Source organism: Myxocyprinus asiaticus, chromosome 9 (genome assembly GCF_019703515.2).
Source record: "Myxocyprinus asiaticus isolate MX2 ecotype Aquarium Trade chromosome 9, UBuf_Myxa_2, whole genome shotgun sequence".
Classification (NCBI taxonomy): Eukaryota; Metazoa; Chordata; class Actinopteri; order Cypriniformes; family Catostomidae; genus Myxocyprinus; species Myxocyprinus asiaticus.
Window position 1 is genome coordinate 45,302,613 of NC_059352.1, and position 13,298 is coordinate 45,315,910.

Below are 13,298 nucleotides of genomic sequence, written 5' to 3' on the forward strand. Positions count from 1 at the left end.
AAGCTGGTTTCCCACTTTAGCTGGTCAGCCAGCTGGTTGCAGCCTGAGCAGCTGACAAGTGCACAAAACTCCTCTAAAGCCAGCAGAACAGACAGATTATTCAACTGGGCCAGGCTGGGAAACAAGCTAACCATCTTGATTTAAGCTGGTTTTTTTGGTGTTTTTTTTTTCAGGAGGGAGGAAAGAAAACTGAGTTCAGAAAGAAAATATTTCTGATAAACAATTTATAACAATAAAAGGTGGTACTCACTCTATGAGCAGAGACGAGTCTGGACCTCTGTATACATCTCTTTCTGTTTCCTGAGCACAATTAACCATTTGCTGCTCCAGCGTATCCAACGCCAATGAAAATGCATCCAACAACTGCACATGGAGAAAAAAAAAGAAGATCTTGGTTGTCCCAGCAGAGAACACATAGGAAACAAGGATATGAAAAACTAATAAGAAATATGAAACACATAAGGAAAATTAAAAACGTTGTGTCCAAAACATATGCAACAGTGTCAACCTACTCTGACATCCATCCACGAGCTGGAAGTTAGTCACTTTCCTTTGTTCTTAATCTATTATCCCAGACAGAAAATGGGACTAACCATGGCAACACAACTCAGCCATTACAGCACAATACTGTAATGCAAAATCTTTTGTGTTGAAAAAATGCGGACTTCCTGCATTTTCAATTTGCAATTAAGTGTACATTTCAATTACATTATGTTATCTGTCTCATCCACATAACCAGTCAAAAGTTGGATACACCTGTGCATTATTTATTATTACTTTTTTTCCCGCACATGTTAGAATTATACTTAAGTCATCAAAACTATTAAACACAAATTGAAGTATTGGAATTATGTAGTGACCAAAAATGTTAAACAAATCAAATCTATTTATATATTTTAGCTTTTTCAAAGTAGCCACCCTTTGCCTTGATTACAGCTCTGCACACTCTGGGCATTCTCTCAATCAACTTCATGAGTTGCAACCTGGGATGCTTTTTAAAAATGGATGGTGACAATATGTTGCACAAAAACACGCCTCTCATGCACACTTACGGATTAAACGGTCATGCCTATGTGAACGTTTTTAAAGAAATATGACTGCTGCATTGTAAGACACTTTGATCCGATTAATCAGCCGATAGTTGTTTTTGTAATCGACTTATAGAATGATGAAACATTTCTTAGTCCTTCCACAGTATGATTTTTTTCCCCCAAACCACTTAACTGTTTAAGTGGTTTTATATATATATATAAGGCGAATATATATATATATATAATTTCACCAGATGTGGTTTATTGATGAGGAATAAAAAATAATAATAATAATAATAAAAAAAAAACTATCATCAACTATCGGCAGAGATTTCTGCAGATAACCGATAGTTCCAAAAAGCAACCATCGGCACCGATTAATCGGTAATAACGATATATCATCTACCTCTAGTTTAAAGATAAACAATATTTTTTAACTTTTTAAAGTCACTATGGTGACTGAACTATGTTTACTGCATGTAAATATTTTGAATCACTATACCAACTTCCTGGGGTTTTAACACTGCTGCCCTGCAATTATGGACGATTTTGGAAGAAATTGCAAGCCATTAAATGCAGTTTTAAAAAAGGACCCAAAAGACAACAATTCTTTCATTTTTCTGTTATAATTACTAATGTGGATTAATTTCTGGTGTAAATGTGAGATTGTTTCTTCAAATCTTAAAAGAATAGTTCACCCAGATTTAAATTCTGTTATCTTGTCTTTCAAAACCCAGTATGGATTTCTTTCTTTTGTGGAACAAAAGGAGTTATTTAAAACAGAATGTCCAAGCTTCTCTTTTCCGTACAATGAAAGTGAATGGTTACTACGGCTGTCAAGCAAGATTTTTAGCAAATGGGTCAATGACAAATAAGTAAAGGATTGACTGAGGTGATGAAAATGAAAAATCTTCTAAAAATCTTGTTTAAACCACATGTTTCAAGTTCGTAGAAATGTAATCTTTAAGTCCATGTTAGTTTCACAAAATAAAAAAAATAAAAAACTTTATTGCATTTTCTAAAAAATAATAATAATAATTTAATGACATTAAAAATGTCATCTGGTGTAACCATCAAGTGGAAAGATGGAAACTCATGAGTGGTAAAAACTGGTAAATTCATAGCAGGTGTTCCATATGTATAATTTCTGCTGATTTGTTTGTTGTATTTAAGGCATTTTGTCATATTAAAAGCCTTTTTTGTTTTGTTTTTTTTTTTAATCTTAAAGTACCCCTTTCAAGTTTAACTAACAATTTGGGCAAATTAGCACCTGAAAAGTTGACTTTAGCTGAAAGGTGAGTAATTTGCATCCCTGTATCTAAATTATTTTCTTGAGAGTGTACTCAACTTAATCAATCATTTTAATCAATAAAGTTTCCAAACATAATTTTCAAGGTGAATTTTCGAGTCGAGAAATATCGAAACGTTTTTTCAATGTAAAGCCAAAGAATCTGACCAAAATGTGCCTTTTCATAAAAATGTCAAAATATTGATACCAAATAAATGATTTATGGTCTTGAGGGTCTAAAGGGGTCCTCTCTGTTTTATGCTTTCATGTCACAACATGGTACCAATAATTTGATTATTCCACACTACTCATGCCAACATTTCTTTTTTCAAGAACTTTTTTTATTACTGTCTCTGGACGGTTACACCAAATGACATTTCTAACTTTAAGCCCCAGAAAAGAAATAGCAAAATGACTTATAACTCACTAATTGAAAACATGTTGATCATAAAAGAGTATTCAAGTAATTGTTCTATGTGACAGAAAATGAGCGTCACGTCACTAACGACTTAAATTTCAATCTGTTTCTCACATGAAGCTATTGTATAGCTTCAGGAAACTTGAAATATAGCACACAAGTCGTATGAATTAATTTCATGATGCTTTTATTGTGTTTTTTGTCCTTTTAGAAGTTTGACAGTCCCCGGTCCCCATCCACTTCCATTGTATGCAACTCATACATTCTGCTAAACGATATGAGGATGAGTATATGATGACAGAATTTTTATTTTTGGGTGAACTATTCCTTGAAAATATAAAGTAAACTTTAGAAGACAGGGATAAGGGTACAGGAAAGAAAGAGAGATAGAAATGGTTCAGCCTGAAAAATACGTAAAACATTGCCAAGGGAGAAGAAAGGATAGAGGACTAATTAAGGAGAGAGAGAGAGAATGAGAGAGCGATGAGCTGCAAAAGAGGACAGAAAAGAGATATATTATGGAACGCTTGAATGGTCCTGTCTGGGCAACAAGCCCTACTGCAGTCACCCACTCACACACACACACATTCTGTCCAGCGATTTTTACAGGGAACACCAGAAAGCCAGTAAATCAACTCAGTGGAACAGAAAATGCTTTGTATGAGAATGGCAATGTTTATACTGATCCAAAAATACCCAGTGCATGAGCACATTAGCTAATGAGAGTTTTCAGCATCTACATGTGCTGCACTTATTAAAGTGTTAGAATTTTTTTTAAATCTCTCTTTTTTTTTTTTTTTTTTTTTTTTTTTACAAAAGTCACAAAAATGGCAAATGCTTTAAACACACAGGCAGAGCAGCAAATACCAGAAAAGCAGGATTTATACACACTGAATATTGTTTGGATGTATAAATTATCAATGGAAATCATCTACATTTAATAGAAATAATCTCTATTTGCAACAAGTGTCATAATCCAACTACTCATAATTGGTGGTGCTTACTAAAGCAAGAATCTTCGGAAAAAAATTAAGTAACTTAAAATAAGTAAATATGATCAAATAAATAAGAATCACCGATATTACCTGAAGGAAGCTCCCACTTTGGTCGATCCGATTAGGCTGTAAAGCCAAGTCCGTTGCCATATTGTTCTTGCTGTTTTAAAGTCCTGCAAGTCCAATAGATATGATAAACACTTCAATAAAAGAAAAACTATTAATTTGTCTGTTGTCGGTGTGATTTAGTTTCTGCTGGCAGTTGTATATCCTGCAAGCAAATTGTATTTGCCATGTTCTATTAGCTAACTTTGTATTCAGTTGTACTCTGTGCATGCATGTGTTGAGTATTATAGATGAAAAATTTCTTTGTGAACCTGAATTTAGACTCTAGAGGCTGTAATCATTTAGTCAAAGAGACAATTACACACTGAAAGCCTAGAGTCTTCAAACAGACATCATCTAAAGTAATGTTTTGTTTTAATTAGTTTACAGCACTGCGATAACGCAAAAACAGACCTTCACACATGCACTTACACACACAAACAAATGCAAGCACAAGATCTTCAGTAGATTGCATAGCATTTCCTGAAAGCTTTTGGAATACAATTTGCAGAAGTTATTCATAGAAACATACTGCAAAGGAGGGGTCAGTGGTCAGATCAGGGCAGGTTCATAACATGTGGAGCAGTTTGTGGTTAGTGCCTGCCTTAGATCTAAAATGACAGTGTAATGAGATTATACACACTCTAGTTCACCTAAACAACAGCTTTATTGCATAGACTGGCTCCTTAATTACAGATCAGAGAAGTTAATCCTTTACATGACCCATAGTTGGGACACTTACCACAAAAATATAAGCAAGTAGTGGCATCAAAAATTATTGGGGCACTAAGCCACACTTTAAAATGTATAAATGTCGGGGCCTGGGTAGCTCAGGGGTAAAATACGCTGGCTACCACCCCTGGAGTTCACTAGGTCGCTAGTTTGAATCCCAGGGCGTGCTGAGTGACTCCAGCCAGGTCTCCTAAGCAACCAAATTGGCCCGGTTGCTAGGGAGGGTAGAGTCACATGGGGTAACCTCCTCGTGGTCGCTATAATGTGGTTTGTTCTTGGTGGGGTGCATGGTGAATTGAGCGTGGTTGCCATGGTGGATGGCGTGAAGCCTCCACACGCGCTATGTCTCCGTGGCAACGCGCTCAACAAGCCACGTGATAAGATGCACGGGTTGACTGTCTCAGACGCGGAGGCAACTGGGATTCGTCCTCCACCACCCAGACTGAGGCGAATCACTATGCGACCACAAGGACTTACAGCGCATTAGGAATTGGGCACTCCAAATTGGGAGAAAAAGAAATGTATAAATGTCAATGCATTAGATATCAACATATGAAACAAAGTGGCATTCATTATAAAGGAAGATAGTACTAACAGGCTTTTCCCAGCAAAACGTTTTACGAAGAATTGTGTGGTTTTTAATGATAAAAAATGTATATACTGGTCAATATGAAGACAAAAAGATTTTATACACTTTCTGGTTGTCAAACATTAATGGCAACGACAGTACAGCCAATAGAATATCTATGGGACCGCTGTGCTATGCTAAGCTTGGATGCTTTTGGTAAAAGAGCTCTGTCATGCCACAAACAGACACACAACAGCGCCAGAGCTCTTCTACCAAAAGCTTCCTACAAGCTTAGCATAGCACGGCAGTCCCATATATATTCTATTGGCGGTTCTGTCGTAACACGCTTGTTGACTGTTACACTTTCTCATATGATAGAGCTACGGAGGTTGTTAACTCAGTAAATAAAAGAATCTCTGAAAGTGCTAACTACAAAAAAATTATGCGATTAATTGTGAATAATTAATTACTTTGCATGCTTTTTTTGTGGGGGGGGGGGGTTTCTCTCCTTTTCTCCCCAATCTGGCATGCCCAATTCCCAGTGTGCTCTAGGACCTTGTAGTGGCGTAGTGACCTCAATCTGGGTGGTGGAGGACAAATCGCAGTTGCCTGAGACAGTCAATCCACACATCTTATCACATGGTTGTGACCTAGTGCGTGTGGAGGCTCACGCTATTCTCCACGCGCCCCACCGAGAGCGAGAACCACATTATAGTGACCACAAGGAGCTTAACCCAATGTGACTCTACCCACCCTAGCAACTGGGCCAACTGGTTGCTTAAGAGGCCTGACTGGATTCACTCAGCATGCCCTGGATTCAAACTTGTGACTCCAGGTGTGGTAGTCAGCGTCTTTACTTGCTGAGCTACCCAGGCCCCCCCTTTGCATGCTTTTTCTAAGTAAACGTACTTATTTGGCTCAAGTAAACTGAACTAAGTTTTTTAAGTAACGTTAACTAGTTACAAGTAAACATATCTCCTCTGTGATTAAAGCATCCTTGTTTTTATTTAATTATTTAAATTGAGTTATAACATGTTTTATACAGTATAAGGGAAATTATGACTGGAATCTCAGTTAGCCATATGGCACATTCTCCTCAGTACTTCTTAGTGCAAATAAATCTGCACTTTTGTAAAAGTACAATTTAGGGATGGGCGGTTTTACCGATTTTCCCGATTAATTTCAATTTGCATTTTGACACTATTTGTATTTTTTTTAAATTGAGAAATCAAGATTTTGCAAAAAAATATTGCAAACACTAAAGTTAGATATGTTGTAAATCCACCAAAGGCTGAATAAGGAAGAGAAAAATAATTCATATTAATGCCCCTCCCGATCTGATCCGCTGCACATGTGTGGCACGCTCCAAATGAACGTGACAGTTTAACAACACAGAGACTGATACAAAATACAGCGGTAATATTCCCAGTACCATTGTACAGTGCACAGTGTGATTGTAGCTCAGCTTCGTCCATCATGCAGGTATACACCGGCTTAAGACCATAACTGGCCTCACCTTGCGCAAACTGATGAACGGTCTCCTTTGTTTTCTTTTTACCCATAAAAAAGTGTTAGTTATGTGACAAGTATGGGCGCTTCATTTCAAATCATGGAGAGGCTATATATATGGGAGAATCAAACATCTGCTGCTTCTTTAGCCATGATGATTCAGATAGATCGCTAATTATTGCTTTGTGACGTGTTTCAAGTGTACTGCATCTATAGCCAACATTTAGAAAGCGATCATTTTGACAAACTTTGCTAGTTGACTTGTAATGATAAATTATTTCATATTGCTGCACTGCTCAGCGTGAACTGCTAGAGGGCATGTCTCTGTCTGCAGGGGTTTATGAATATACACGCAAATTGTTTGATATACAAGAGTACTTTCTAGATAAACTTCTCGATATCTTTCTAGATAGACTTGGTTTAGATAAAATGAATACCTACACCGGCTAAGAATTATTTTGCAGTTTTCTTATTCTATTATTTCTGAACATCTGGGTTTATTAGATTTTAATTTATTTTACATTTACACTGTTGACATCTTCCCCCTGTGGTGCATGTGTACATTTTTCTTGCACACCTTTGTTTCCTTTAATGAAAAGAAATTGGATTTCTCTAACCAGGTTGCCTTGCATTCTAATAAAGAACATACAATTTTAATTTCATGTCGGAGTACATTTAAAACATTTTTAAATCGAATTGTGAATCGTCCATAAGTTTGATAAAAATCGAGATTTTACTTTTTTTTTGCCATTTCACCCAGTCCTAGTACAACTGAGTAAAGAAGAATGGCTTAAATTTAACAGTTCACCAGAGGTAACACTAATCACCCTAATGGTGACTTCTCACAAATCACAACTATCAACCAGCTACAACAAAACAACAATAGTCATAAGAATTAAAACTATATACATTTTTAAATAACAATTATTATTTTTCTATACAAGTTGCCTTGTTTTGACCATACATACATAATTTACTCAAGCACAATGGCTTATGGGTATTCCATACAGCCTCAATTTTGTACATGATAATTTTGAGTTAGTAGTACTCGAAGTCAAAGTTTAAAGAACATACCAAATGTTTGGAATAATGTACGGATTTTGCTGTTTCGGAAGGAAATTGGTACTTTAATTCACCAAAGTGGCATTCAACTGATCACAAAGTACAGTCAGGACATTACTGATGTAAAAAAACAGCACCATCACTATTTGAAAAAAGTCATTTTTATCAAATCTAGACAGACCCCATTTCCAGCAGACATCACTCCAACACCTTATCCTTGAGTAATCATGCTAAATTGCTAATTTGGTACTAGAAAATCACTTGCTATTATATTAAACACAGTTTAAAGCTATTTGGTTCGTTAAATGAAGCTTAACATTGTCTTTGTGTTTGTTTTTGAGTTGCCACAGTATGCAATAGACTGGCATGTCTTAAGGTCAACATTAGGTCAAAAATGGCAACAAAAAAAAGAAACAGCTTTCTCTAGAAACTCATCAGTTAATCATTGTTTTGAGGAATGAAGGCTATACAATGATTGAAACTGCAAAAAAGAAAAAAAGATTTCATACAAAGGTGTACACTACAGTCTTCAAAGTCAAAGGACAACTGGCTCTAACAAGGACAGATAGAGATGTGGAAGGCCAGATGTACAACTAAACAAGAGGATAAGTACATCAGAGTCTCTAGTTTGAGAAATAGACGCCTCACATGTCCTCAGCTGACAGTTTCATTGAATTCTACCCGCTCAACACCAGTTTCATGTACAACAATAAAGAGAAGACTCAGGGGTGCAGGACTTATGGGAAGAATTGCAAAGAAAAAGCCACTTTTGAAACAGAAAAACAAAAAGAAAAGGTTAGAGTGGGCAAAGAAACAGACATTGGACAACAGATAATTGGAAAAGAGTGTTATGGATCTTAACCCCATTGAGCATTTGTGGGATCAGCTAGACTGTAAGGTGCCTGAGAAGTGCCTGACAAGACAGCCACATCTATGGCAAGTGCTACAGGAAGTGTGGGGTGAAATGTCACCTGAGTATCTGGACAAACTGACAGCTAGAATGCCAAGGATCTGCAAAGCTGTCATTGCTGCATGTGGAAGAACACTTTGAAGTAGTTTAAGAAGTTCTGAACATGTTTTTCAAATTGTAATAGTAATTTTTCACATTATTAATGTCCTGAGTATACATTGTGATCAGTTGAATGCCACTTTGGTGAATAAAAAGTACCAATTTCTTTCCATAAGAGCAAAATCTGTACATTATTCCAAACCTTTGGCCGGTAGTGTATATATTTGAGTTATAAATCCAAAATGTAACATTTCAAGTACAGTTTAATTAGGACAACTTAGATGTTTTTATTAATGGCAACTTTAGGGTTTAGAGAGTAACGGTAACTTAATTAAAACTAGTAAGAATAGTAAAATATAAAGCTTAAGTAGAGTAAACCATTTTTTAAATATTTTATTACAGTTTGAGAGAACTATTAGTATTTACAGGGAATATTGGCTTAATCTGGTTATGACAGTCAGCTTCATATGTTTCCATGATGCTTACATGATCTGAATATAAAACCAAATTCAGATTAAAATCTCAATATTCTTGTGCATGTAAAAGTCAATGTCGGTGGAGTATTGTTAAGTTCTTTACACTATTGATTCTGTCTGTGCCACTGTCTATTGTCTGCAAATAGTCTGAAGTGTAACTAAAGTGCATATGTTTATCAGGAACACAGCTGCACGCAGAAAAAGACATGTGACTTAAAAACAATACACTGAGTCTGAAAAAGCTATAGAGGCTTTTAAAGAGAGCATAAAATTGTGGTCTCGTGCTTTTGAACTTCCATTTCTCTGTTTTAAATTTTAACAAAGAATTCTTGCCTCAAAAAAGGAAGCATTTCTTATTTTATATACTCCACTTCACATGACATTCACACAAGAGGAATACAATTATAAGCTTAGTTCTCATATCTATTGTAAGATAAGTTCCTTGTAAATGTAAGCCAACCATTCCATTAATACTATTTTCATACAGGACAAAGCATGCATACTTCACATAAACATGCATTACTATGCAATAAGGTCGAAGGCTAAAAATCTGTTTTCATCATAGGGGGTGAACGCTCTACAGCTCCCTTTCCTCAGTCACCCTTTTCTGCACACAAACACATATATATCTTCCAGTTGTCCAGTGTCACTTGAGTGTATGGAAGCAATTTGATGTGAAGCATGTTTAAACGACCCTGACGAATATGTAGGCTACCACATCATTGGCTCAGTCTTCAGTATAACTCCAGTCACCAAGTGCATGCTGGTGCCATCAAGGGCTGAAGATACCTCAAAATAAACTAGTATCATCCCTTGCCCAACTTTTGAACAGTTTGAACAGTTCTTCTGAATCTTGCTAATAGACTTGGTAAATAAATATTAAAATGCTCCACTCATTTTGTATAGATGAAGTTACTGTTTACAAACAAAGGCTCTTTTGATTGCCCGGAAAAGAACTGCTGTCTATGGGTGCTTCGCTCAAATTGCGCTGAAACTGCCCAAAAAGTGCTGTTTGTGGGGTTGAAATTCCCTGTTTCCCACAGATTACTGGAGATAAGGGCTTCTTTAAATTTCCACCAGATGGTTGCATCAGGAAAACCACAGGATTTTACATAAATGATGATAATTCACGGGTCACCGTCATTGTTATCGCATCTGCTCTATTAGACACAACTGACCCGCAGAAACTGTTGGTGGATATTAACTTTATTTTTAACGAAGAATTTACATAAACTCTGATTGCAAACTGCTTTTTTTAATTTCCAAAGTGCTGTCGCTGTGACAGATATGAGGTCAAATATAATCTAATGATAATATTATATTATTAAGACCACCATATATGACATAACAGGAGGAACAGATCCCGTCGCCACCACCGTAGAACATGGACTACTGTTTGTAAAAGGATAAGTGAATAAAAATTATGTCATACTGCTAAAACAATGTCTTTGCATTTATTTTGAATGCAGTAAATAATATTGTTCAATCGAAAACAGGAGTTATTAAGTTTTGATATGGAATATGATCATATTGAAGTAAGAATATTATTATTTATTGTATGTGGGTTAATCATTTAAGCAGTAAAGACACATATTGCATGTCTAGTTGTAGTTTTTATTTTTATATATCACATTTCTTAGGCTTTAGAAGTGTTAAACATCCTGTTACATGTCTGACATAATCATAGAGGCTCACTGAACCAAGTTTAAACTTTTTTGCTGATATTTCAGGAAAGAACTCACATAATTTATTCACTGTAAACCATATATAAACCATTTATAATAGCTTTTATTAACATTAAGATACATTATTACATTCTATAAAGTTTAAAAGATTATTAAAACTGCAGCGCTGCCTATTTCCACCATTTAAATCTGCTGCTTGAAATAACCCAGAAGTGTGATTTCCTGTGGTGAGATGTAAGTGATTTCATCTATTGCAAGATGATGAGAACAGACTTTATTCCTGTCATACACAGTATTGTGCAATCCTCTCTTCACAAACCCTTATTCCAAGTGTATTCCAACATACTTTGGAATAAAAACTTTGCAAGACACTCAATGTTTTTACACACAAAGAGATTTTAATGATCTCTTTTTGTGTCGTAGTGTGTTTTCATGTATTGTATGTATGTTGTTGGTGTTCAGGAGGTTGCTGTCCTTTAGTTAATTTTGTTCTTTAATAACTTGCCTGGTTAAATAAAGGTTAAATAAAAAAATACAAATAAAATGCTTTTACAAAAATGTCTGTAAGACTTCTGTAAGAACATGCTCTGTTTAGTAGGACTCATGTTTATAACAGTATAATATATGATTGGATATTGTGTCATGCAGGTGTTACTGTAAGTGAACATGGTAAATATGAATAGCATGCATATGTATCTTAAATTCTAACAGATGAAAAATGAAGATCAGTGTGTAAATCAAGGCGAGAGGACACATTTTCAAACATTTAAGGTTAACGCAATACAATTACCTGTTTATAAGAACATTTATAAACATACCTATGAGTGCTCCTCTCCAGCAGTCACCACTGACGATACTCTACAGGTTCCGTCAACACTTATGACTCGCTAAAAAGATAGAGAATGAAAGTATTCTGTTAGAGTCCGATAGTTTTGAAAGTTTGACACATTTTATTGTTCCTTGGTTTGCCAGACACGGGTCACATCTGAGCGCTGCGTTCGTCGTCCTCGTGATCACGTGACTAAGGCAGGCACGCCATTGACAGTAAAGGCCAAGATTTGACATATACAACTCTGGAAAAAAAATTAAGAGACCACTGCAAAATTATCAGGGTCTCTGGATTTACTATTTATAGGTATGTGTTTGAGTAAAATTTACATTTTTGTTTTATTCTATAAAGTACTGACAACATTTCTCCCAAATTCCAAATAAAAATATTGTAATTTAGAGCATTTATGTGCAGAAAATTACAACTGGTCAAAAAAAAAAAATAAAAAAAATAAAACAAACAAAAAAAAATAAATAAAAAAAAAGATGCAGTGTTTTCAGACCTCGAATAATGCAAAGAAATGTTCATATTCATTTTTAAACAACACAATACTAATGTTTTAACTTAAGAAGTCTTCAGAAATCAATATTTGGTGATTTTCAATCACAGCTTTCATGCGTCTTGGCATGCTCTCTACCAGTCTTTCACATTGCTGTTGCGTGACTTTATGCCACTCCTGGTGCAAAACTTCAAGCAGCTCGGCTTTGTTTGATGGCTTATGGCCATCCATCTTCCTCTTGATCACATTCCAGTGGTTTTCAATGGGGTTCAGGTCTGGAGATTGGGCCGGCCATGACAGGGTCTTGATCTGGTGGTCCTCCATCCACACCTTGATTGACCAGGCTAAGTGGCATGGAGCATTGTCCTGCTGGAAAAACCAATCCTCAGAGTTGGGGAACATTGTTAGAGCAGAAGGAAGCAAGTTTTCTTCCAGGATAACCTTGTATGTGGCTTGATTCATGTGTCCTTCACAAAGACTAATCTGACAGATTCCAGCCTTGCTGAAGCACCCCCCAGATCATCATCGATCCTCCACCTGGTCATCTAATGGTTAGACGGAGACCTGAGAGGCCTACAAGCCACAGTGTCTCACACTCACTGTGAAATTTGGTGGAGGACCAGCTGTCATTTTCTGCACATAAATGCTCTAAATGACAATATTTGTATTTGGAATTTGGGAGAAATATTGTCAGTACTTTATAGAATAAAACAAAAACATTCATTTTACTCAAACACATACCTATAAAGAGTAAATCCAGAATGACTGATAATTTGACAGTGGTCTCTTAATTTTTTCCAGAGCTGTATTTTATCTATCATCTCAACTCTAGTTTGTACTTTCTGTAATGATGAAAAGAAGTCCAAGTGATGTATTTGACTGCAGTGTTTTTAATCAATTTTGTGTAGAATGTATTTAGCACTATGAATGTTAATCATACTTTTATATTAAAATAGTCTACAGCCATATTATTATTATTATTTGTTAAACCAAAGGAGCCAACAGTCTTGAATTTATAAATGTTATATTCATAAAACAAAATTTTGTATACTAAGTTTCAGATTTGTGATCCTGTAAAACATTTTCCATCAG

The 13,298-nt window shown here is 35.7% G+C and overlaps 1 protein-coding gene across 1 annotated transcript in view; it reads right to left on the minus strand.

The window, feature by feature from the left end:
* The window catches only part of LOC127446679 (ras and Rab interactor 2-like), a 44,394-nt gene extending 32,518 nt beyond the window's left edge, over positions 1-11,876 (minus strand). Inside the window, exons 1-3 of the mRNA XM_051707810.1 lie at positions 11,697-11,876; positions 3,823-3,905; positions 251-363 (exon numbers count right to left, since the gene is read on the minus strand). Of these exons, the coding sequence (XP_051563770.1) occupies positions 251-363; positions 3,823-3,882 (173 nt within the window). The 5' untranslated portion in view covers positions 3,883-3,905; positions 11,697-11,876. The remainder of the gene's footprint in view (positions 1-250; positions 364-3,822; positions 3,906-11,696) is intronic.
* Between the last annotated feature and the right edge of the window lie 1,422 nt (positions 11,877-13,298).